We start from the raw sequence: 24,901 nt of genomic DNA, 5'->3' as shown, positions 1-24,901 counted from the left end.
GTATACTTCACTCTCCTCTATCTGTGTGATTTCAGGAAAATACTTTTTCATTTTGGAGCTGAAGTTCGGTTTGTGTGTGTGTGTGTGTTTTTTTCTTTGTTTGTTTGTTTTGTTTTTTTAATGCAAAGAAGGATAAATAATAATGCCTAACTCTGTATGGTAACTGGTTGGAAGAAATAATATGTACCAATCTTATAACACAGAGCAATTGCTCAGTTAGTGGTAGATATTATTAACAATGCTTGAATTTATCAAAATGTTAACAGTGGTTATATCTAGGTAGGCAATGGGGGTCTTGCTGTGTGTTATACTTTATGCTTTTGCCCAAATACATAATATACACAATGTAAATGAATCCAGTCCATATCTGATCGTGCATATGCGGAGTCCCTAAATAAGCTTTTATCTCTATAAACCTTGAGTCACTTGCATTTGACTTAAATGAGATGAGGAAGGCGAAGAGTAGTTATCTCTTTGGCACGGAGGAGGAGGAACATAGGGCCATGGGAAGGACCCTTGCCTCCCCCTACCTGCCCCCCCCCTCCACCGAGGAATGCTGCTTGTCAGTGTCAGGCTTATTACACTTGAACCCAAATCTTCCAATTCGAAGTTCACAGTCCATTCTCCAAGATTAAAAGAAGAAGTGTACTAGGTCTGCCTTTCTTGGAACAGTATGGAAAACAAAATCAACTATGTATTCAAAATAATGAAGAGGGCCTCCCTTCAAGGATTGCTGTAACATCTTCTCTGTTTTCCCTCCAGCTTTGATTTACCTCTAAGGTAAAATATCTCCTGGCTGCTGGTATAGGTCTAGTTTTTAACTGCTTCAGTTAGATTCCCCACACCTGTTCTGTACTGCACACGGGCTTATTTAATAACAATACAGTTCATTAGCGTGTTTTAGAGAATTGGTTTAGGAGTCTTTATAATATTTCTGAAACTCCAGTGAAATCCTGGTGCCTTCCTGAATCTTAACGGATTACGTAAGATTCTGAGGTCGATGAAACGCTTTCCTATATCTTCTAGGCAGAAACTGAGTATTGCTTTTTTAAAAAATTCATTAAGGAGATACAGACCTATTTGGAGAGGGTGTCACCATAGGAATAGAAAAACAACTAAATTTCCTCCCCCCTCCCTTTTTCTTGTCCCTCCATAGCCTAAAGGGAGCTGATGCTGGCAATGGGATCCGAGTGTTCGTGCCTGATATTGGGATGTTCATTGCGAGTCTGACCATCTGGCTCGTCTGCAGAAACATCGTTCAGAAACCAGGGACGGAAGAGGCAGCACAGTATAACTCGGAGTTTGAAAACGAAGAATTGGTAAATCTGATTTCATGCATCTATCTTCCTTCTTTGATTGCTGAGGGCCTTGAGCCTTCTAATGAGTTGTGTCAGAGTGAAATGTGCAAAGCACTGAAACTTTGGGGTGTTTGGCTTCAGTTAACGATGCAAAGCCCCCGATGGAGTTGCGATGGGAAGGCATTGGCAGCCACACCTTGGCCATGAGGAGCCAGTTCAAGGAACGTGGAGGCTGCCCTTTGTGAGGCATCATACTGACACAGTTCTTTTCACTCTCATCTAGTATTATCCCAGATGGTTAATCATCTAGGTTCATAATGCTGTAGCCCATGGTCTAGATACCTTGGTTATTACAAAATATTTAGAGAAGAAGTAACACCTGGTAGTTTGGAAAGAAAAAAAAAAGTAATTCCTCCCTGAACGGAAGCTTTCTAGTCTGTGCACCTCGCTCTTCAGAGTGGACTTATGTTAGCATATTTTGATCAGGTTGTTTTAAAGTATTCCAGAGAAAAAATATATACCTTTAGAAAATCATAAGAATTGGAAAAAGATAGCAATAATGAGGAAATTTAGCTATGTCTTTTAGTAGAAAGAGCTTCAGGAGGAGCAAGGAGCACATCATATCTCACTTGGTGTATGAGAGCAAGTTAGTTCATCCCTTTCAGTTTCTGAACTGTGCTCCATTCTAATGACTGCACTTTGTTGTGAGTTTCAGAGACATTGATTTTAAAAAAGTAATTGATTTGGTAGTTGAAAGATGAAATTTACAAAGAAAAAATTACAAAAAAACTTCATCAGGATAGTTGACACGAGACACAACTACCAAATGTTCTTATTCGGAAGTTTTGGCCAGAACTTGAACCTGCCAAACTGAAGTTAATTGAAATCACTTACTTTGAGAATGGTAATCACAAAGGCCTCAAGGAAGACAATTCTTAGTTACGGCAAATGACCTATGTGCCTCACAAATAAGCAGTAAATGGTCTTGTATTGTTATTAAAAACAGAACAATAAAGTGAGGATGTAATTCAACAAATCTCTATAAACTAGGAATCATATTACCACCCCCAAATATCATTTATGGGTAAAAAATACACAATCACATTGGTCACATTGCATAGCAATATTTTGTTATTTTTAAGGCACAAGTTAACAAGTACCTGGTGTGAAAAACAATTATAGCAAGGTAGCAACTAACCCTGTGTTACATTCTTTCTACAAACTATGTAGCACTTGTCAGCATCTTAAAAATGGGTAAAACCATGAAAGTGACTTTTCTTCCTGTTGGCTTTCCAATTTTAAAACAAAACTTAAAATTTTTATTTCTAGTTTTATAGTCAAACTTCAATTTAGAAGAGTTACAGTTTAGAAAATCATCTGGCTTTGATCATTATTGCCAAAAATTGTCCAAGTTTGGTGAAAGTAAACCCACAAGCTCTCCAGCCTTAGGATTTTTCATTACCAGTATTTAAAAAGGCAAGATTATTTTTCAGTTATCCTCATATAGAGGATAAAAGATATTTGCTGTAAATTGAGTAGACACTGAAAGCAGATGTGGAAGCTACTAACAGTGGCGACATGATGTTGAGAAATTTGTTTATTCTCTCTCTTCTGCAAAATGAGGTCGATCATAATCCTATGTCATGGGGTTGCTGTAAGCACTAAATGAAATGTCATGTACAACACGTCTAGTGCAGTGCCTGCCCATTGGGTTGCTTAATGAGATGCTACTAGCTCTCGTCACCTTGCGCTCTCCAGTTGGAGAGGTTCTAGAACAGTTTCAAATTCAGAGTCCTCTTAGGATGATAGAAAGCAAAGTTGGGTGGGGACTTTGAAGCCAACCCATTCGGGCAGAGAGTCCTTTCTGTGCCATTTTTCACAGACAGCCATAAATGAATGGCAAAGCTTCTCAAGAAAAGAACGTCTGTCACTAAGGACAAAGGCCTTTTTGCCATAGGACCAGGGAAACCTACATTGACTGATGCAAGTTAACGGATTTCAGGTTATGCTTAGGGTCACACATCTGGGAAAGAAAAGAACACAGAACTGTCCCATGGATTAGTTCTAATACGTTTCCTTTTTGATTTCACATTGTACTCAAAGACAGACTTACGGTACTTCTCTCCCATTTGAAACCCGTTTAAGTAACTGTAGTCTCTATATTATTAATCACATTACTTAAAAATAACTGTAAGGGGATGTCTGGGTGGCTCAGTGGGTTAAAGCCTCTGCCTTCAGCTCAGGTCATGATCCCAGTGTCCTGGGATGGAGCCCCACATCAGGCTCTCTGCTCGGTAGGGAGCCTGCTTCCTCCTCTCTCTCTGCCTGCCTCTCTGCCTACTTGTGATTTCTGTCTGTCAAATAAATAAATAAAATCTAAAATAAATAAATAAATAAAATAAAAATAACTGTAAGATGATTGACATTCTAAATACTATTTATTTGGGGCTTTGAAAAATACTAAATGTCATTATGATGAGATTGAATTTCTTCCCATTTAGATTTGCTTTGGCCTCATTTAGATCTTAATTTTCATTCTCTTCATGCATTCCAGCCACCCACCAACCCTCCCCGCTCCCCCCCCCCAGTGGCCCGGGAGGAGCAGGCTGGTGTGTGAATCTTCTGAGATGAATCCACAAGGAAATATTTCTTACATGTGAACAATCTGGCTTGAGTCTGGAAAGAATAGAAGCACATGGCCAAAATAAGTAGGAGAATTTATTTTGTGTTGGAAGGCCCCGACATATTTCCTCCCTGTAATAAATCTTGACATTTGCACTGTAGAATGTTTGGTTTTTGAGGATCCTTTGAAAGAATAGTGTTTGCTGGCATTGTTTCTTCTTTCATTTATCCCAATGGTGAAATGGCAAGATTAATCCACTGGTGCATGCGAGAATGTCTTTTTAAATCCTGCATTGTTTTAAATTAGCAACTAATCCTTGAAGAAGACTCAGAGTCTTTCCTAATCTTGCTCAGCTTGATAATGAGGCTCAAGTTTGCTGTTTTAAAAGGCATCACAAATCCCTGGATTCCCGGAAAAAGAAAAAAAAAATCTTGTTACAGAGAATCTTGCATTGTACAGAGAACAGAGCTCAGTTAAGTAAGCCAATTCCTCAAGTGCCAGAAAAGGTTCTCTTTCAACTGACACATCTGTGATCTTGTTTATCTGTTCATTGCAATTCAGAAGCAGACCTACATGTTGTAACTGGGAGAAAGATCCCTAATCTTAAATATTTAAGAAAAAAGAGTTAGGTTATAAAAATAAAATCGTGTAGGAAAGGGTCACCTGCGCAATGAAACACTTTGTAATTTCACTATGCTGCTGTTATCTTGTATAGTTTTGTACTATCAGTGCTTTCTAGCGATTTAATGAGATTTCAGGCTTTACTTTTTTGGAAGCAAATGGTATTCCAGTATATTATTAATCCAAATTTATGAGAAGCTGTTTATTCAAATAGGAATTTTAGTCATGACTTAGTCTGCTTAGTCGGACATATCAAATATGAAGCATAAAAAGAATATTTTAGTATAGGTATCCACCATCTGTTAAAAGTTCGAGGATGCTACATTTGGAACCTGCTAATATTGTTTGGAAATTCATCCTGAGCCTCAAAACCTGTATCCTTTCTGATACCTAATGTCCATTAAGCTCCTACTGCATCCACATTCTGGCACATAAAAACGCCAATGAGGCTGTGCCTCAAGTTTTAGCACTGAGGTTCTCGAAGTTACTCCTTTTTTTTTTTTTTTTTTTTTTTTTTGAGAGCAAGAAACAAAGAATGAAAGAGATCAATCTTTTTACTGTCACCTTTTTTTTTCTTTTTACTCTCACCTTCTAATAAGGCATTTAGCTTCTCACCTGAGATTTAGCCCAGAATCATGTGTTTGAAGTTTTCTAGATCCTGTCTCTTCTGGCACCCAGACATAATCATCTGAAACATGGCAGCATTCAGTAGAGTAAGAAGTTAGGCAACTACCCACTTGCCCTCCCAGCCTTGAGCTTCCTGGCTTTTGCCGCGTCTCAAGGTCACTTTCAGAAACTAGGCAAGGACTTATTGTCATATGTCCCCCGAAATGCAGTATCCTGGGTTTGTCTTCTCTGGGTTAAACACATTTACAGTTTGGAGGAAACCTTTAATTGTGGTGATTTTAGATGCCATTAGTTTAAATAAAGAAAAAGTTGTTTTTTTTAAGATTTTATTTATTTATTTGAAAGACAGAGATCACAAGTAGGCAGAGAGGCAGGCAGGGGGGTAGGGAGTAGGCTCCCTGCTGAGCAGAGAACCCAATGCTGGACTAGATCCCAGGACCCTGGGATCATGACCTGAGTCGAAGGCAGAGGCTTTAACCCACTGAGCCACCCAGGAACCCCAAAGAAAAAGTTTTTAATTGGAGGAAATCATTGGCCTGTTGTCTTCAGAAGGCTTTGGGAAAGCTCGGTATTACAGTTTCAGGATGAGTGTCATAGAGACAAGTTAACTTTAGATCCATGACTGAATGTATCCATGACTGTCCGTCAGCTACATCTCCCAAGCCACAAGGTGAGAGTGTGGAGTCCCTCTCATCCTTTCCTCTGAGAGAAACACACCTGGACAGCTTACCCTCTTTATCACATAAAAAGGCAGGGATGTTCTATTACAGACCTAGGTTAATTGAATTAAATTTGACCAGCCTGGAGTTGAATATGTGACCCAGTAGTAAAAATAAAGGAAAGAATAAGCAATTAGGAAGGCAGCTCAAGTATTTTTACATCATTAAAATGAAACTATTTCAAATTAAATCCACCTTCATTTCTCTCCCATGTGTTCATTCATTTAACAACATTTCACAGTGTGTGCCTATTCTCTGCTTTATTTTTTTAAGAAAATCAAAGCTTCGAAGTAGACTTTTACCCTTAACAATACGTCTGGTTCTGAGTTTTTAGAATTTCTCAGAATATTTTGTTCTGTCCTTGGTATATTTAACAGGTGATTTTGCAGCTGAATTGCAAATAACAACAAAACACCCACAAGGGAGGCTTGTTTGGGGAGAATGCAGAGCCCTGAGTCCCTTCAGGGAGGGGAGCTTGGTCAGGCACAGTGGGTGGGAAGGAACCTATATATCCCACTCCTGTCACCTGCTTCTGCTTCAGGGGGTCTGCATCTCCCGCACTCCTTTGAGGGGGGTGTCATGCTTTCCATCCTTCTCTCAACTGTAAATACCGAGATGGAACTGCCACCAACTTAATGTTGTTTAATTCCCCATGTTTCAAAACTTTCAAAGTGTTGGTGGTATGTTTGAGAGTAGGAGCTAGATCCCCCTCCCCTCCCTCCACCCAGCCTTCCTGCGGACGGCCCACCCAGGTTCGCAGAGTCACCTTTCATTCCTTTCCTAGGACCCCGAGCCCTGGTAAGACCCCTGATGGCTTGAACGCCTCACCCATTATCATCAACAAGTCTACGGGCGCTACCTTGACATTTTGTCTAACCACGTTGCCCTTTTCTGTCTCTCCTGCCACAGTCCTCATCCCAACTCTCAGCCAGACCCCAAAGTAACCTACAGCTGAATTTCCCTACCTCCGGACTCTGTTCTTACCCTATTCAACTGTTCTTGAACTCTCTGCCTTCTCTGGATTAGCCTTGTAAAGTTATAAATCAAACTATGTCACTTCCTGGGGTTAAACACTTCACTGGATTCTCACTAAATGAGAACAAAGTTCAGGCTCCTAACCCTGAAGCCCATGGCACTTCCTGACCCCATCCCCTCCTCCCGGGCTCTGTCCCACTCCCTCTCTCCGCCCAGAAAAGACTAACTTTTCCTTTCTGCCATTCAGTCCACTCCCTGCTCATTCACGGCTAGTTTCTCCTCCATCATTGGGTGACCTCTTCCCCACCAAGGCCTTCGCCAGCCACCCGCCCAGATTATTCCCTAGTCTCTGTCTTGTTGTATCTGTAACAATTATCACACTGTAATTACGCTACATCCGCTTTTGGTCGCTGTTATTGACTTTCCATCTCCCTCACTAAATTATAAGCTGAGCGAGGGAAAGCTTCACACGTCCGTCTGGTTCTCTGTTACAACAGATCTTAAGTTAGTGAGGTAACCTGAGCTTGTGCACATAGTAATACTTATATACTTATCAAGTTAATGGGTTAGGCACTGACTGATTAATACGGAGGGTTGCTTTGTGCAAAGTATAGAACTAAAGCAAGGGGTCAGCCTGCGGCCAGGATCATCTGCAAAGAGTTGCTTCTCCCCCAAACTGTCAGAGAACTTGGCAGGGCCGAGGCAAACCCACTCTTCTGTCTTGAGTGATCTCTCCTTGCTGTGTCTACAGAGAAGGATTTATTTATTTATTTATTTATTTATTCAGTACCCAATATGTGCCAGGATGGGCAAAAACAAATATCTAACAGGGAGTGTTCTTTAATTTTTTTGCTTTGCTTTCCAGGACATTAACCCCCCTCCTTTTATTTTATTTTATTTATTTATTTATTTATTTTTTTTACCACCCACCCCGCCCCAGTCATGTTCGCTTTGGGAATAAGTGGAATTGGGCGTTCCAGATCCCTGTAATTAGAGGAGTTCATATTCTCACTTTATAAACAGTTTTATACTTGGTTTATTTCCTCTGAGCGAGCAAATCTCTGGGGTCCCAGGGCGGACTCCCACCTTGGACCTGGCACAGTGCTCAGAGCGGAGCTCAGGCTCAGGAGAAGTTCTGAGAGGAGGGAGGAGCCGGACTGGGGTTGGGGTTGGAATGCTGTGGATTCCAGAGCAGCTAGAGCAGGGCTCAGCCTTTGAGCACTTTAATAACAAAGGCTTGCATTTTGTTTCCATCTCAGCCCATCAGAAGGCATTATAGGGATCCTGAATCTTTCAGGAAATTTTGGAGCAACAGGAAAGATTCTGTGCCCTCAAAATGCTGCTTTGTTATCACTCCCTAAATTTTTTATTTCTAAAGGGAACACTGGGTATGTCACTTAGAAGTGCTCAACTCTGCTGTTTCTTATAAGAGAAAATGGATGATTCCGGGTCAGTAATAATCTCTCTAACCAGAGACAAACTGAGTAGATAGTATCAGAATCAATCTCTCTCTCTCTCTCTCTCTCTCTCTCTCTGTGTGTGTGTGTGTGTGTGTGTGTGTGTGTGTGTTTTAATACTGACTTGGTTTTATGGTATGCTATTAAGTGATTTCTCTAAAAAAATAAACCCTAAAGATATAAACTTTTAAAATGACAGTCTGTCCAATTTGGCTGCTCTCCATTATTGTTCATTTCCCTTTCAAATGATGTTCAGGTGATTCTCAAAGATTGGTGCAATTTCTAAGTTGGCCATTTGACCTGGGATGTTTTGGAATGTTCTGATGCAGGGCCCATCCCAGAGCTCTGGAATCAGAGTGTCCTGGAAGCAAGGGGATGTGGATGGTGGCACAAGGCTCCACTGTTCTTGCAAGTTTGGAAAGATAATCTTCCTACAACAAGTGTGGCCATAGAATGAAATATTTGTTTATCTGTACAATGCTGTCCCGTTAGGCTTACATAACATACGGTGACATCACATAGACGAGATGCTCTCTCTACTCCCTTCCACAGGCAACATGGTGCCTATCTATCGGGTTTGCCTTGAGCCATGAGGCATCACGCTTGCCTTTTCCTCCCTTGGGCTCTTCTGTGGAGATGAAACCATTCTGCAAGGATACATGGTTAACTTTTCATAATAAACAATGAAGAAACAACTCATGACACTTTAGAAAAACGTTCCCTTTGCCTCCAGATCATTTGTTTGTGACTTTGATATACTCCGTCGAAATGTTTTGAATAGCATGGTTTTAGCCACAAAGAAGAAAGTGGATTCATCTGATGAGGAGTTCTGGGCTAACACGTAAAGTTTGACTGAAACTGGAAGGAGGTTCTGCAGATGAATCACTTCAGTGCATTTTCCAGGGAAGGGAGTCTGCCTAGCACATGATTCCAACAAAACGTCTGCAGTTTTGCCTGGTCTGCCAAGCGTGCCATCAGTTATCAGGCATTACAGATGGTGGCCTGTGCATGGATTCTAGATTGGCTGCTTCAGAATCATGTAGGGCAACTGTTTGGTCATACGGATGCCTGAGATTCGCTCCAAGAATTTCTCATTTAGTAAGTTTGAAGTGAGGCTAGGTTCCTGCCCTCTTCAAGATTCCCGAGCCATCATCAGGACATACCCCAACCCATTCAAAGATTGTTCGGAGTTAAAGAAAAATGGATATTTGCCTTTCACCAAAACTAACTGCAGTGTCTTCCCTGTCTGAATTGTGTGGGAACGACTGCTGTGTGCCGAGTGTGGGGAGGCAGCTGTGGGAGGAGATGCGGCGGCTACTTGGCGCTCAGACCCTGACCCAAGTTCAGAGACAAGCTTGGCCTCGCACTCAGTTGATTTCAGAGGTGTTATGGGACTACATGTTGGCACATTTAAAGTAGGGAACGTTTAGCAAGGGCAAGTTGGAGGATTTACACGTCTTCAAATAAGTTTTAGATGTTGACATGGGCAATAATAATATGGAATTTATTATTATGATTATTTTATTTATTTATTCTTGCCTTTCTAAACTGTGGAGTGTTGTCTTTTTAATTTCTAAGCTCGATCTGGAACCAGGGGGAATTAAATCTTCATTTATAGCTGCTCCTTCTTCGCTTCAGGGCCGGAGTCCGGTTGCGTTCCAAAGCCGGGAGAGATTACGGCTCCCACAAGTAAGGCTGCTTGTTAGTAAATACATTTGAGCGAGTGGATGCTGTTCCAGAGGATCAGTGTTTATATTTCACCAGACGAATCATTTAGGGGGAGAAAGCCTGCCTGTTAAAAAGCAGCCCTGACGTGACTAATGGCCGTTCTGGCCCCAGCCTAGACAGTGGGGGCTCACAGAGGCCAGCCTGGCTCACTTCCGGCTCCCTCCCAGCTTGGCAGGTTTCTTAAGTGTTTCCAACTGAGGATTCTGGTACAAAAATGCTGAAAACCCTCAAGTCCAGTGGTATGTTTATAAAAGTCATGGGGTCCCGGTCCTGCCCAAGAGAGGTCAAGGAAATGCATTTGTCTAACCTCGACCAGAGAACTCTATTTGATTTAATCTACATCCGTAGCAATTCTACACATGAATAAGAAACCATTTGTTATGAAAGTTAGGAGTGCATTTCTGATTGGGACCCAGGCAGCTCTAGCTTTGTTGTCTCTCCATGTCTCCCTTTTCAAGGATGGTGACTGAAGGTTTTGGCCTTTCTTCCCCAGGGAGGATTTATATGTGTCACTGCATCATGAGGGGGAAATTAAGCAAGACATGCCCCATGAATGGATGGTTTGTATGTGGATGGCAGTGTGGACACCATAGCCATAGCTTCACTGGATGGATCCCCACAGAAACTCCTGGGGGATCTGGAGCAAGTGGAAAGGAAGAGCTGGTATGGGACCTAGAGTCTTTAAGAGCTTGGGAGGGGAGCCCATGGCCAAGGACACGTTTCAAGTATGTTCCAAGGCCAAGAGAGCCTGTGGACTCTGGGTTCCCCATGTGGTTGCCTGCAGGGAGTGCTTCTAGGCAAAGAAGAAGATAGGGCTAGAGAGACCGGTTCCAGGTTGGCTGCGCCTGAGAGGTGGGTGAGCTCTGTATTCTCTCCAGATAACCTCATTAGACCGTTGACTTTAGAAACCTTATCTTTACCACTGAACTTTAGATAGACCTCTCCAGTTTCCATCTCCCTCCAGCCCTCCAGATTGCTGTGCTGGTTGCCCTTTTAACATCTCCAACAAGAAAGCCGGAAGGGCATCTCAGAACTGAATTCCCCAACCAGCTTCACCCTTGCTTGTCCCCATCTCCTCAATAATGACAAAAATATAGGCACTATCTTTGTCTCTCGTCTGTCCCTCCACCCTCCACATCAAATTTACCAATAAGTGCTGCTGACTTGAATATAAGACAAATGGCAAAGACGCGATCCTCTTCTCAGATCCTTGAGCTTGTGTCTCCCCCTCAACCACAGCAATAGCCTCCTAGCTGCGGTCTCCCTTGGCATCACCATGTGATACAGGCCACGTCATAGCCCTCACTATGTGGAATGATTGGTGATGAAACTCCTGTTAGAGTGAGTTCAACAGAAATGAGGCCTAGGGGAAGTGATGCCATGTTTTTAGCCAACTCTTGGAGAGTCACTTTGAGAGGCAAATGTGGATTGGAAGAGGTGTGGGTTGGAGATGGTGAGGCATGTTTTGTTTGTTGATGGGGAGATATGGGAGAAAGGGAGCATGAGGTAATACAGGGGTGAGGGGAGGATGGCTGGGGGCGTCCTTTTCTCTGGTGTCTCAGGCGGTGCAGCTTCTCCATAGTCACAGGACGGAGTAGGGAGCCAAGTACCTGCTGTGCAAGTGAGCTTTAGGTTGGCAAGCTGATGTGCCCGCTGATTTCCCCTGCACAACAGGACGACACATAGACCCTGAGAAGGGTTAGCCCCTTCTCTCAGTGAAGTAGGAAGTGGGCTCATCAGCTGACAATGGGGAGGGTGAATTGGTGGAAGAGGAAGTATGTCTGGGAACATGTGCCTTCTTTCTGAACATATGGAGCCTTTCTTTGACCATTTCTCTTTGACCTTTCTCTTCCCTCCATCTGGAATGTTCTTAATGAAGATTTTCACGTGGCTGGTTACTTTGTGACATTCAGATCTTGGCTTAAATGTCACCTCTCAGAGAGGCTCTCCCTGACCTCGGAATCTAAAATAGTCCCCCTGCCGCTCACAGTCACCTCACCCTATTTTAATTCTCTGACTAGCATTTGTTACTGTGAGATAGCTTGTTAGTTTTCTACTTGCCTACATGTTTATCACTGCATCTCTTATGAGATATTAGCATATGCTAGGCCCTGACCATATAGAGAAATCTTCATGAATATGCTTGAGACATTCCTTTTTCTTCAGGAAAAAATGTGTCATGATGTGATACAGTAGAACCCGTTTGGGTATATAGACAGGAATGGGCTTGAGATTAAATCTGTGTATTTGGTGTCCTGGGTAAATGTGCTTTCTGTACTCTTGGCTTCAGCAGCTTATGTTATGAGTGGCCTGTACCCTTCTAGGCAAAGAGAAGAGCTCTGAGTTCTCAAGGCTGCTCAGGACTACCTTGAACTTCATACCAGCCTCTGTATGCTGGCTTCCTTCAGTGTACATGGGCATAGTAAGAGGTTCAGTTGCCACTGGTGAATATTCTTTAAATACCTGAACTTGGGCTCATGGGTGGCTCAGTCAGTTAAGCAACTGCCTTCAGCTCAGGTCACGATCCCAGGGTCCTGAGATCAAGCCCTACATCAGGCTCCCTGCTCAGCTAGAAGACTGCTTCCCCCTCCCCCACTCCCCTTGCTTGTGTTCCCTCTCTTGCTACATCTCTTTCTCTGTCAAATAAATAAATAAATAATCTTTAAATATCTGAATTAAATGTATCAAGAAAAAACCTTTAAAATAGGAAAATGGAGAGGCTGGGCCGGAAAAAGAAAAAAAAAAAAAAGAACCTTTAAAATGGGAAAAACGGAGAGGCTGGGCTGTACTCTCTAAGCCTTAAAGAGATGTCTGAACTGGACGTAAAAAACCTTTTGTTTCTGCAGCCAGTACAGTCTTTTCAATTGGGATTAAGAGAAGACTGCCAGCCTACGGCAATTGCAAACAAAACCTCATACATCTGAAACAACCTTTTGTCTTAAAATGATGGCTTATATTTCTAACAATTGGGATTGGGAGGGAGACAAACCATAAGTGACTCTTAATCTCACAAAACAAACTGAGGGTTGCCGGGGGGAGGGGGTTTGGGAGAAGGGGTTGGGATTATGGACATTGGGGAGGGCATGTGATTTGGTGAGTGCTGTGAAGTGTGTAAACCTGGTGATTCACAGACCTGTACCCCTGGGGATAAAAATATATGTTTATAAAAAATAAAAATTAAAAAATTCAAGCCTTCTAGGGAAAGACTGTTCTTGGCCAAGAAAAATTTCTATGTATTCTTTAAAAACAAAACGGTCAAAAACACCTTGTATACCCAGTTTTTAAAATAATGCATAGAAATATGTGTATATTCTGCCCATGAGTTTCTTCCCTAAATCTCTGATGATCATACTGAGGGGCTGAATCATTCAGGATAGAATGAGTGTATCATTCTCTGAAAGAATAAAATAAGAAGTGACTGTATCTAGTCAAGTAAACCCAGGACCAAACCCAGGACCACTCACACTCCTGTTGTCAGGAAACACTAGGATAGTGGACAGAATTGACTTCAGAAAGAAAAGGGGTTTCATAAGCAAGAGTTGGACTCACCATTTTGGTTAAAGCCATGGATATTCTCCTCACGCTGTCTATCAGCTTAGTGGCAAACTATAAATGTGAGGAACCAAACCCAGACTGATGAAAGTTAAGCTCTTGAGAGATGTTTCTGTTTCTTCTGCCTGTAAAAAAAAAAAAAAAAAAAAAAAAATGAGTTCCTGTGGCTCAGACAACACACTGTTCAGGGTTCTATGATAGGTGATGTTTCTTGTTTACTTCTTCGGGAAAGATCCAAGCGACTTGGGCTTCCACAAGCAACTGTCAGAGGCCTGGAGGGGGACGTAAGTGGTTGTCTGCATTTTTCTGCCGGTTTGTGAAGTTCACCTCACTGACTGACCCACAAATTACAAACCATATAATCTGCTGGGCGGGGAGGCAGAGGTCTGGACTGCAGTGTTTTCTGTTTCTCCTTTATTTAGGCTGGAGGGGAAAAATTAGATGCAGAAGAGGCGCTGATCTATGAAGAGGATTTGGATGAAGGGGACGGTGTCGAAGGCGATGTGGAAGAGAGCACAAAGTTAAAAATGTTCCGCAGACTCGCCTCCGTGGCCTCCAAGCTTAAAGAGTTTATTGGCAACATGATCACCACCGCAGGAAAGGTCGTGGTGACGATTTTACTCGGTTCGTCAGGTGAGCGTTTCTGGCACTGGATGGAGCACAGGTAGTGCTTTGGTGAATAATGAAGGACATGGCTGAGGAGAAAATGCAAAAAGACACAATTCTGGTTTGTGACACAAAACTCGTAACCGTACCTGCTGGAAAACTGGCCTCGTGTACACACACACACACACAGAAGTCATTTATCTGGTTCAGTTCTAGCATTTGTGTGTTCAGTTGGTTTCTGTCAACCTCCATAAAGCCATCTTTTCCTATATCTAAAAGTGATTTATGTTTTAGGTGTAGATCCAAAAAACCGCTACTCTTCCTCTCCCCACAGCCCATGAAGGGCAATGGGCTCTGATGAACCATGTTGATGTGTCGTCGCCCGCCCCTTCCCCCGCCCTCCAGAGCCACATGTGTGCCTTCTGAAAGCATGTCTGTTTACATTGGGCCGTTAGCAATCTTAATTTAACTCTCCAGGATATACTATTTTTCTTCCTCAGATTGTAATCTTGCAACACGGACACTCACTTCCTTGAAATCTTGGCTGCTGACCGCTTGTTCCATAATAATGTTATCTCTATCTTCTCCCTCCTTCCATCGAGCTGTTGGCAGCTGCTCTAGAGCCGCTGTGAAGTTCAGTCCATACCTCTTTGTGGAAGTTGCATAAGATGAAATAATGTGAGGAAAATTTAAAAAAAGTGGGAAAGAGAATAGAATTCCTCAAGAAGTATATCGCAATATTTTAACCAAGAGTCATTTCAAGATGCCCCATCCCCTGCCCAGCAAGAGTTTTTAAATGCCTGCCAAAGAATTACCTCACTTTACGTGCCCCCTTTTGCTAATAGTGCGATCCCAATATGGTTGGGTAGGGCAAAGTTTTAGTGAGACTTTGCCACAGATGTAATATTGATATGAATCCTACTTAACCAAAAAAAAGTGAGTTATTATAAAAAATGATATCAGGGAAAGTTGGAATAGACACACAAGTATTCCTGAAAAATTAGGGGGAAAAGTAGAAAGATGGAAGCAAGCAAGCAAATATGCTAAATTCTGTTCATATGAAAAATAGATATTTATTCTGCTCAAACATCATGGGAAGAACTTCATGATCTTCTATTTCTACTTATATTTACAAATATCATTTTATGTCTGAATTTGTTTCACAACAAAAATAGCATAAGTTCTGATTTTATAAATAAAATGTGGTTCATACTTTGATAACTTGATCCATCCCTGGAAACACACAAAGGAAATGTACATAATCTCCCAAGAGTTACATTTCCTGAGTGGTAAATGCTTTTCCAGTTCTGTGCAGTGAGTCTTGACGATATCTCTTCTTCCTCAGGTATGATGTTACCATCTTTGACCTCATCTGTATACTTCTTCGTATTTTTGGGTCTGTGCACCTGGTGGTCCTGGTGCCGAACGTTCGATCCATTGCTGTTCAGCTGTCTCTGTGTTCTGCTGGCTATTTTCACTGCGGGACACTTGATTGGGCTTTATTTATACCAGTTCCAGTTCTTTCAAGAAGCGGTTCCACCCAATGACTACTATGCAAGGTAAGAGAAACGGTGAAGACATTTCAAGAGGAGCTAGCCTTTCTTCATGATCGTGTTTGAATTTGCAGGGGTTCTCAGTGCCATTTGATGTGCTCAGCAAAGGTTTGGCCAGGGGTAGTAGGAAGCAATCCAGGGTTTTCAAGTTATTGAATGACAAAGTCTAGAAGGAAGTAGAAGATTTCTTCAATGGAGGTGCTGCTAGGACATGGAGAGAGAGGAGAGGCTGCTGTTTGGTCTCAGCCGTGGAAAGAGACCCCAGAAGAACATTTTACATCAAAGATTAAAAAACATGCTAAAGAATCCAGCTGGAGGATGGTCTCACAGGCCAAACAGAGCATCAAGTATCATATTGAATTGGTTGTAAAAATATGAAAATAAAAATGTATGAATTCATGCATTTTTCTCTCATGCATTTCTCTCTCTCGAGAGAGAGAGAGCTAATTTGCTTCAGTTGAAGACAACTGTTACTTACTTTGGAAAATGGGAATTAAATCCTTACTTTGGAAGATGGGAATTAAAGGTAAAGGACCCAGCACTGACTTTGACTTTTTAGAAGGAACCCTAGGCGATTCTCAGCTGATGAGACAAAACCCACCTTTATAGGATAACGCCAGCTAATGAAAAGGGAAGGAATAATAAATTAGAAAATTACTGTTTCTCAGTTCTTAATGAAATATTGATTCTCATGGCAAACTGACACCTTTACTTGCAAAGATTGTTGGGCTAAAAGATGTTTGCAGAACGACAAGGTACAACCTCACTGATTATTTGCCAGTGGCAAAGGGAAAAATCAGACCTTTGTAATGGTGATCAATACCACAACAAGTTGATCAAACTCTTATAACCCAAAGTGGGATAGCTCAATATGAAGTATACAGCATCATAGTGTTAAACTTTTAGACCTAAGCCCCAATTTACGGTAATATAGAAAATGATAGAAAAATAATGACAATCAGAGAAATCCAGAATGTGAATTCTGCAAGGCAAAGGACCCAATTTCCTAAAAACTCAACATCATGAAAAGGAGTGTTTGTAGAGGCAGCGAGGGGAGAGACTGTTCTAGATTAAAGGAGAACTGGGGAAACCCAGCAAACTGATGGGAAGCCTGACTTTAGATTACATTCCTGTTCAACCACAGGTCTCTGAAAAATATTCTGAGGTTAAATGGGGGAAATTTCAATGTTCATTGGTTATTAGCTGGTTGTATAGACCCGTTGTTAATTCTCAGGTGCATGATTGTTGTATAGGAAAATGTATGATTGGCATCGGGTTATCCATTGTCCTGTTTTAACTTTCTGTTTCCGTGGAAAAGTTTATAACCGGAAGTTACAGAAAAAATGAAGGGGCACAGAAATGATGGGAGAGAATGTGAGGGGGATGAAAGGAGTGCCAGCAGCCTTGTCTTTGATGTGTCTGGGAAGTGGTGTAAGAGTTTTTTGTCCTCTTGTTGAGAAATGAGAAACCTGCAGTTGAAAAGAACATGAGTGAATATCATCCTGATGATACAGATTTGGTTTTCATGGACTAGTAAATATGAACCAGCAATGTGTGTGGGGACCCCTCACCTTGCTTTTCTTGATTCATGCATAAAATCTGCCTGGTCTGTAGCTGTGACTACACAATGCGAGGCGGGGGCGGGGCGGTGGGGGGGATCAAGTTCTAAAACCAAACAAGTTAGTTGTCTACACACTTAAAGCCAACTAATTCTAAACCCAGCTGGCATAACCTACAGGCTTAGCAAGTATAATTCAGTCTCTAAAGAGAAGAATCTTAGAGGCTAGTTACAACTGAAGAAGCATGGTTGGAAATAAGCTAAGTGCCCACTGACAGATGAATGATAAAAAAGCTATAGTGTATATGTACATACATACATATATTTGTATATAAACATAATGAAATATTATTCAGCCTTAAAAAGGAAGGAAATCTTGCCTTTCATGGCAACATGATGAAACTTGGGGGCATTATGCTAATGAAATAAGTCAGACTTGTCCGCTTATATATGGAATCTAAACTAAAGAGTCAACTCATAGAAACAGAGTAGGAAAGTGGTTGGAGGTGTGTGTGTGTGTGTGTGTGTGTGTGTGTGACATGTTGGAAAGAAGGAAGACAAGCTTATAAAAGGATATAAACTCACGAGGTGAAAAGATTATGAAGGTCTAATGTAGCAGGCTCACTATAGCTAATAGTATTGTGTTGTATATTGCCTACTTGAAATTTGCTAAGAGAATAGATCCTAAGCATTCTCATTAAAAAAAAAAAAAGTAATTATGTGAGGTCATTGGTGTGTTAATTAACTTAGTTGAAGTAATCATTTCACAATATACACTTATACCAAATCATCACATTGTACACTTCAAATTTATTACAATTTAATATGTTGGTGATACCTGAGAAGCCTCGTTAATGGTGTAGATTTATATAATATTTATTTATTTAAGGCAGAAGCGAATAAATGCTAAATTTCAGTACAGACAGTAGTTCTAGACTAAATGAATCCTTTGGTTTCTTTTAGATGTTTAATTTTTGGATTATAGAACATGCATAGAAAAAATGTCTTGTGCTGTTGGAAGGGCTGACTTTTAGGGGGTGATTTAATTGGGAATGTAAATATCTTCTATAACCTGATAACACCCCCCCCCCCAGTTTAAGGATCTTTTCTGCCATCTAGAGACTGATGATGGGAAATACAGACGATATTCAGAACCACCTTGGAAACACTTTTTGTATCAAAGATCAACGAATAGGGGTGCCTGGGTGGCTCAATGGTTAAAACCTCTGCCTTCTGCTTGGGTCATGATCCCAGGGTCCTGGGATTGAGTCCCACATTGGGCTCTCTGCTCGGCAGGGAGCCTGCTTTCCTATCTCTCTCTGCCTGCCTCTCTGCCTACTTGTGATCTCTCTCTTTCTCTGTCAAATAAATAAATAAATAAATAATCTTAAGAAAAAAAAGATAGGGCGCCTGGGTGGCTCAGTGGGTTAAGCCGCTGCCTTCGGCTCAGGTCATGATCTCGGGGTCCTGGGATCGAGTCCCACATCGGGCTCTCTGCTCAGCGGGGAGCCTGCTTCCTTCTCTCTCTCTCTGCCTGCCTCTCAGTGTACTTGTAATTTCTCTCTGTCAAATAAATAAATAAAATCTTTAAAAAAAAAAAAAGAAAAAAAAGATAAACTAATAAGTATTTTAGACATTGTCACAGTTCTTTTCAGAAGCATTTTTAATGCAAAAAGCCACCACAGGCAGACTTAAAAGAATAGCACAATTCTCTTCCAGTAAAACTTTGTGGACACTGAAATTTGAATTTCATATTATTTTCACATTTCACAAATACTATTTTTGTTTTGATTTTTTTCCAGTCACTCAAAAATATAAAAGCAAACAAAACAAAAAATGTGAAAACCATGGTTAGCTCATAAGCTGTACCCAAGCAAGTGATAAACAAGGCTTGCCTACCTATGGTGTAGATAATAATAGTCTTAATGGGGTAATAAATAGCGTATTTACTATTCACTTGATCATCACAAAAAATTATAATTATAATTTATTGCATGTAATAATAATCACATTGCATGTAATTATAATTACAATTTGTAGATCATCCACTTAAATAGTTTAAAAGGTCCATTACTATAATCTCAAGAGATAAGTTATTAAAGGTTAATTTGCTTATTAGGGTATAACAGTTTGAGCTAAACAATGAAATATGAATGTAAATATAAATACACGGTCTTATTGTAGATTCCCATCCTCCCCGCACTCACTTGATTTTAACAAGACATTGTATCTTAGTCCTAAAAAGCTTGGAAATCAACATATCTAAAGTAATAGTTTTTCAAAAAGCATAATTTCAATGCATTGTTATTAAATCCAGGTTCTGAGTCAGAAGAAAGCAAACTGGAAAGTGACTTAAAAAAAACAAACAAACTCATCTTCCATGACGCTTGTCAAGAATTTCATAACCACAGAGACTCTAGCACGTATATCCAGCTTCGGATGTGGCTATTCTTAAAACAATCCAAGCCATATTTGTCTTCTCAAAAGCTTTCAAACATGCTCTCCCGTCAGAATTATCTTTATTTTTAGAAAAACTGAATTGATTTGTTTATCATTAGTCCAATGCATATTTGTTGATGATTATTTGGAAAAGTATAATGGAGGATAAGGAGAATCACCTTTTAAAAATGTAATCCTAACCTCCAGAAATAAATACTATTTATTTCTGAGTCTGTATTCTCCCAGAACTTTTCCTAGGCATATATGTGCTTTTTTAAAACAAACTTTGAATCCTAAGGCACATACTGTTTTCTAAGGGTTGATCAAGCCAAATAGAAGTTCAGAGCAAATCCACATAGTTGTATGTAAGATCGCAAAGGTACCAGCCAACGTAGTCTGTTTAATAGGATAGAGCCCTATGACAACTGCTATTCTAAAATGTCCCTAACAAAAATGGTGAACTAAACAAAATATGGCTTTGCTAATGCAGTGTGGAATCTCTTCCAAAGGTTTTATGTTTTCAAGGGAATTTCCATAGACAGCAAACACCTCATATTTTAGAAGACATGACGCAAGATTCAAAGTGATTTTCTGCATTAAAATTGCAGGTGTGCAGGGAAGGGAGGAGGTGAGGGCAGGTGGACCTGATTTGTTCTGCGTTTTCATGGACGAAAGGCTTTAACAGGAGTTTGAATGCGATCAACTTCTACTTATTGGTGGCATGAATTAAAAGCCCACTGTTAGAGTTTGGCAGCATACCACTGACTAGTTTTCCTTGTGAAGGTGATACCTAAAGTAATTTTGAGTTGAACTCCTCGAAAAACAATCCCGACAAGAAGTGAATTCTTTGTCTATGAATCTTGAGTTATCTTGACAAAACAGGTAAAAGTTCCATTGTAGGCCAGTGGGGAAGATGTGACAGGAGACTACAATGCCAATTGTTTTCTTAATTATGATGGAGACACTTGGAGCATGGTTAATGGGCATTTTGTGTATGTTCCACGGTTGGATGAGTAAGGTCATTCTTTAAATTGTCTCTTCTGATCTTCAGCCGGCTTTCACTTCAACTCCTGAACGTTCTCAAGAAAACATTTGCAGGAGTTACTGTGGACATTGAACTTGTTCGTCCAAATTCAATTTCCTCATTTGCTGCCTTCTTCACTTTAAGACGTGGAGCCTGAACATAAAAGGGCGGGAAAGAATGAGAGATTTTTGGACCATTTTCTGTGAAAGGAGGATTCTCTGTAAAATAAATAGACAACAGTTTGCCCTACGTTACCTTTTTTAGGTGCTATTTCAATAAATCATGATGATAAGAAAACACATTATGTTTAGTGAAGGAAATGCTTATGTTTCTTTCAGTGTTAAAACAACATAAAAGAGAAAAAGCAAAGCCTAGAACCCAGCATCATGAGTTAACTCTTCTATGAAAAATGTTTAAAAAAAACAAACTTAAGAATACAATCTCATTGAGGAAGTGGTGATGCAACATGGGGGCTTAAGTGGGTAGGAGAAGAATAAATGAAACAAGATGGGATTGGGAGGGAGACAAACCATAAGTGACTCTTAATCTCACAAAACAAACTGAGGGTTGCTGGGGGGAGGGGAGCTGGGAGAAGGGGGGTTGGGTTATGGACATTGGGGAGGGTATGTGCTTTGGTAAGTTCTGTTGAATTGTGTAAACCTGGCGATTCACAGACCTGTATCCCTGGGGATATAAATATATTATAGGTTTATAAAAAATAAAAAAAATTAAAAATTAAAAAAAATTTCATACCTAGAATATTAAAAAAAGTACAATCTCATTTATTATATTTACACTATCTTAATGCAAATCATAAAAATGTCAATAATATATACGAATAATAAAGGTCTCAATGCTGTATGTCTTTCTTCTGATTTGGGGAAGCCAGTGGGTCCTTTAGAAAAATGGAACAGTGCGATCAGTCTTTCTGTTACGTCTGGTGCAGTTTGCTTTAAAAGCTGTTCTATCATTCAGGTTCTTTAAAAGAATGTGCTTCGGCACCCCAGTCCCAGACAGCTATGTTATGCCTTTCCTGAGTTGGAATAATCTAAGGTTTAGTTACAAAGACAGCCCAGAAAGACCAAATTGTTTTTAATGGAGACCAGTTGGCAAGAATGTCATCTGAAAGCAGTCCATTTAGGGGAGGGGGGTAGGGAGGAAGGGTGGGAAATAAATGTAAAGCGGACCATTTTCATGGTTAGGAATGTAAATTCACCCAAAGAAGTTAACACTTTTCCCTTACCTCTTTGTTAAAAGATGGCACCGGCAGATATCTATAGAATTACAGAGTTGGTAGATGATACAATGGTAACCAAACTATGGGTTTCATTTTGAAAAGACTCTTAGTGATGAAGTGCCTTGTTTTAATATCTCAAATAGAGTTCTCCTACACTTATCTAAAAGGTGAAAAATAGGGGCGCCTGGGTGGCTCAGTGGGTTAAAGCTTCTGCCTTCTGCTCAGGTCATGATCCCAAGGTCCTGGGATCGAGCCCTGCACTGGGCTCTCTGCTCAGAAGGGAGCTGGATCCCTCCTCTCTCTGTCTGCCTTTCTGCCTACTTGAAATCTCTCTCTCTGTCAGATAAATAAATAACATCTTAAAAAAATAAAAGGTGAAAAATAGAAGCCAAAAGAGAACTTGACTTTCCACGAATAGGTGCAAAATCAAGAGAATGTAAATCCTTGAGCCCCTGAGTCCAGTTGGGTAATTTGCCATAATCTTGGGGTCATTTAGTGGGTGACATATGTGGGTGCATTGGAGACCCAGGATCCCTGGGAAACAGGGTGCCCTGCTCACAGAAGGAAACCTTGCGTGGCCTTGCGTACAAAGCAGCGCCTGCTTCTGACCAGGGGGACAAGCCTTGGCACAGAATGTCTATCTAACCTAAGGACCTAAAACTTCCCAACCTCACTTTCCAGAATTTCAGCCTTGATTACATGTTGTGCACCAAATTTCTCACCTTTTGCTCATTGAGAGCACCTCCCAGGAAGGGTCTCCTTTCCATTTTCATGGAAAATCTGCTCTCTTCTCTGTGGGAACTAGACAGTGACTGATGCGACAGTGCAGTCCCATTCTTTCGGGGTCATATATACCAGAGCGGTCCCCCTGCCTACATGCTGCAAGAGGGAAGGGCCTTTCTGCCCCAGTGCTGTCCCTGTTATCAAGGAGTAAATGGGGCTCCACTCTCTTATAGCATGATAGATACTGAGAAGATTGTGGTAATGCTTGCAAACTCATTCTCTGGAGTCCAACACCTTGGGACTGAAATCCTGTCCCTGCTACTTTCTAGACAGAGCATCCAGTCACCACATTACCTCATGCTCTGGGCTTGGGTTTCCCTATCTACAAAATATGGATGAGAATAGTGCTTGTCTCCAAGAAGAGTGATGTATTAAATGAGAGAATACTCACCAAATGCTGGGCCATATGGGGTGTGCATTTAAAAGGACCTGATTTTAGTGTTGTAGACATCATAGTAACGCACATAAAATAGTTTTCTTATTCAAACGAAATTCCCCATATCTGACACCGTAGCCATCTAGCACCTTAAATGCAGTTCCCTGAGAATATTAAGTTACTCTGGCCTTTGTGCCACTTCCTTCACTGGAAATGTCCTATCCTCATGCCACTCCTTCCTAGTCTTTCCTCAAAACCCATCATGTGCACCTTCTGGAAACTGCTGGAACCTTCCATGTTTCCTTCTGTGAGGCACAAGAATGATCTTCTGGGCAATTACTCTACACACACTTGCTTCCATGTACTTGCTGCCCTTGATCATAATGATCGTCTGTGAATGTGTCTCCCTGCTAAAGGTTTGGGTTTGGGTGGACTGGGTACTCTCGGGCTCTAATACTGCTGATCATACTGCTTTCAGGAACTCCCCGTTCAATCTATTTTCTGCTCTTTCTCCCACAACGCTTGGATTTCTTCTCCTTGTGCCCCCAAATCAAGTAAAATTTGTTTAGGCTTTTCCTGAAGTCCAAGTCACAGTTAGGCCACTGGCTAGGACACGTATGGGAAAATTATTTCCCAGAGAGGTCACTGTAATTTCAATGCCCCCACGACAGTCCCACTGTGCTGCTCCGTGGTACCTGTCCCCAGGTAGGGAATGTCAAGAATGGGAAAGATATCTGGAATGTCAAGTTCAGTGAGAAACTGAGGAGGCTACAGTACATGTGGGTCCTTACTTGTGTTGGCAAATGTTTCGTTTTTGCTTGAGAAAAAAATGATGGTTTTACATTTATTTATTTAAAAAATTCAAAAATAGCTTTATCGCAGATGGTTACAGTTAATGTGGTTCGTGTAGACAGTAGCTTTCACTTTTGAAGAAACTGGAGATTTCTGTTCATACTCAATGTTTCTCAGGGACCCGGCTCCTCTCTTTTTTTGAGAGACTTTGGTTTATGGTTTTTAATTTCTCTGGACTTTGTCTTCAAAATGGGAGAGCCATGGTGAATACTGATGAGATGATATGTACCAGGGTCAGCCCAGGCCTGGCAATCAGAAGGTGATTAAGAAAGGTTAGTTCTACTTTTCCTTGTAGTTTTTTGTGTAGAGGGAGTACACAGTATGATTTTTTTTCTGTGTTAATGAGAAATATTTAACATACATCACTGTATACATTTAAGGCATACAGCATGGTGCGATTTATATAGATTATAAAGTGATTACAACAATAGGTTCAGCAAACATCCTTCTTCTCATGCAGATAAACAGAAAAGACAGAAGAAAAGAAAAAAAGTGAAAAAAATGTTCTCTTTGTGAGGAGAACTTTTAGGATTTACTCTCTTAACAACTTTGCTGTGTATCACATGGCACTGTTAGCTGTGGTCTTCAGGCTTTGCATTATATCCCTAGTATTTATTTATCCTATAACTGGACGTTTGTATCTTTGGACCACCTTCCTCCAGTTCCCCTCCCTCACCTCCCCACATCCGGTAACCACACGTCTGATCTTTTTTTTTTTTTTTTTCTATATGAATTTGGGTTTTTGTTGGTTAGTTGGTTGGTTTTAGATTCCATAAGTAAGTGAGATCATATAGTACTTGTCTTTGTCTGACATATTTCACTTAGCATAATGCTTTCAAGGTTCATCTATGTTGTCGAAATAATAGTATTAAA

The 24,901-nt window shown here is 40.9% G+C and overlaps 1 protein-coding gene across 5 annotated transcripts in view; it reads left to right on the top strand.

Moving 5' to 3' along the window:
• PIEZO2 (piezo type mechanosensitive ion channel component 2) overlaps positions 1-24,901 on the top strand; it is a 450,629-nt gene that overhangs the window by 252,679 nt on the left and 173,049 nt on the right. For all 5 annotated transcript variants that reach the window (XR_009345787.1, XM_059139043.1, XM_059139042.1 and 2 more), the window contains exons 5-7: positions 1,157-1,319; positions 14,023-14,233; positions 15,552-15,765. Coding sequence is in view for 4 of the 5 variants with exons in the window: in XM_059139043.1 (XP_058995026.1) it covers positions 1,157-1,319; positions 14,023-14,233; positions 15,552-15,765 (588 nt within the window). In the remaining variant the exon portion in view is untranslated. The remainder of the gene's footprint in view (positions 1-1,156; positions 1,320-14,022; positions 14,234-15,551; positions 15,766-24,901) is intronic.

The sequence above is a fragment of the Mustela lutreola genome, chromosome 11 (genome assembly GCF_030435805.1).
Source record: "Mustela lutreola isolate mMusLut2 chromosome 11, mMusLut2.pri, whole genome shotgun sequence".
Classification (NCBI taxonomy): Eukaryota; Metazoa; Chordata; class Mammalia; order Carnivora; family Mustelidae; genus Mustela; species Mustela lutreola.
This window is presented reverse-complemented; position numbering and strand designations above follow the sequence as displayed.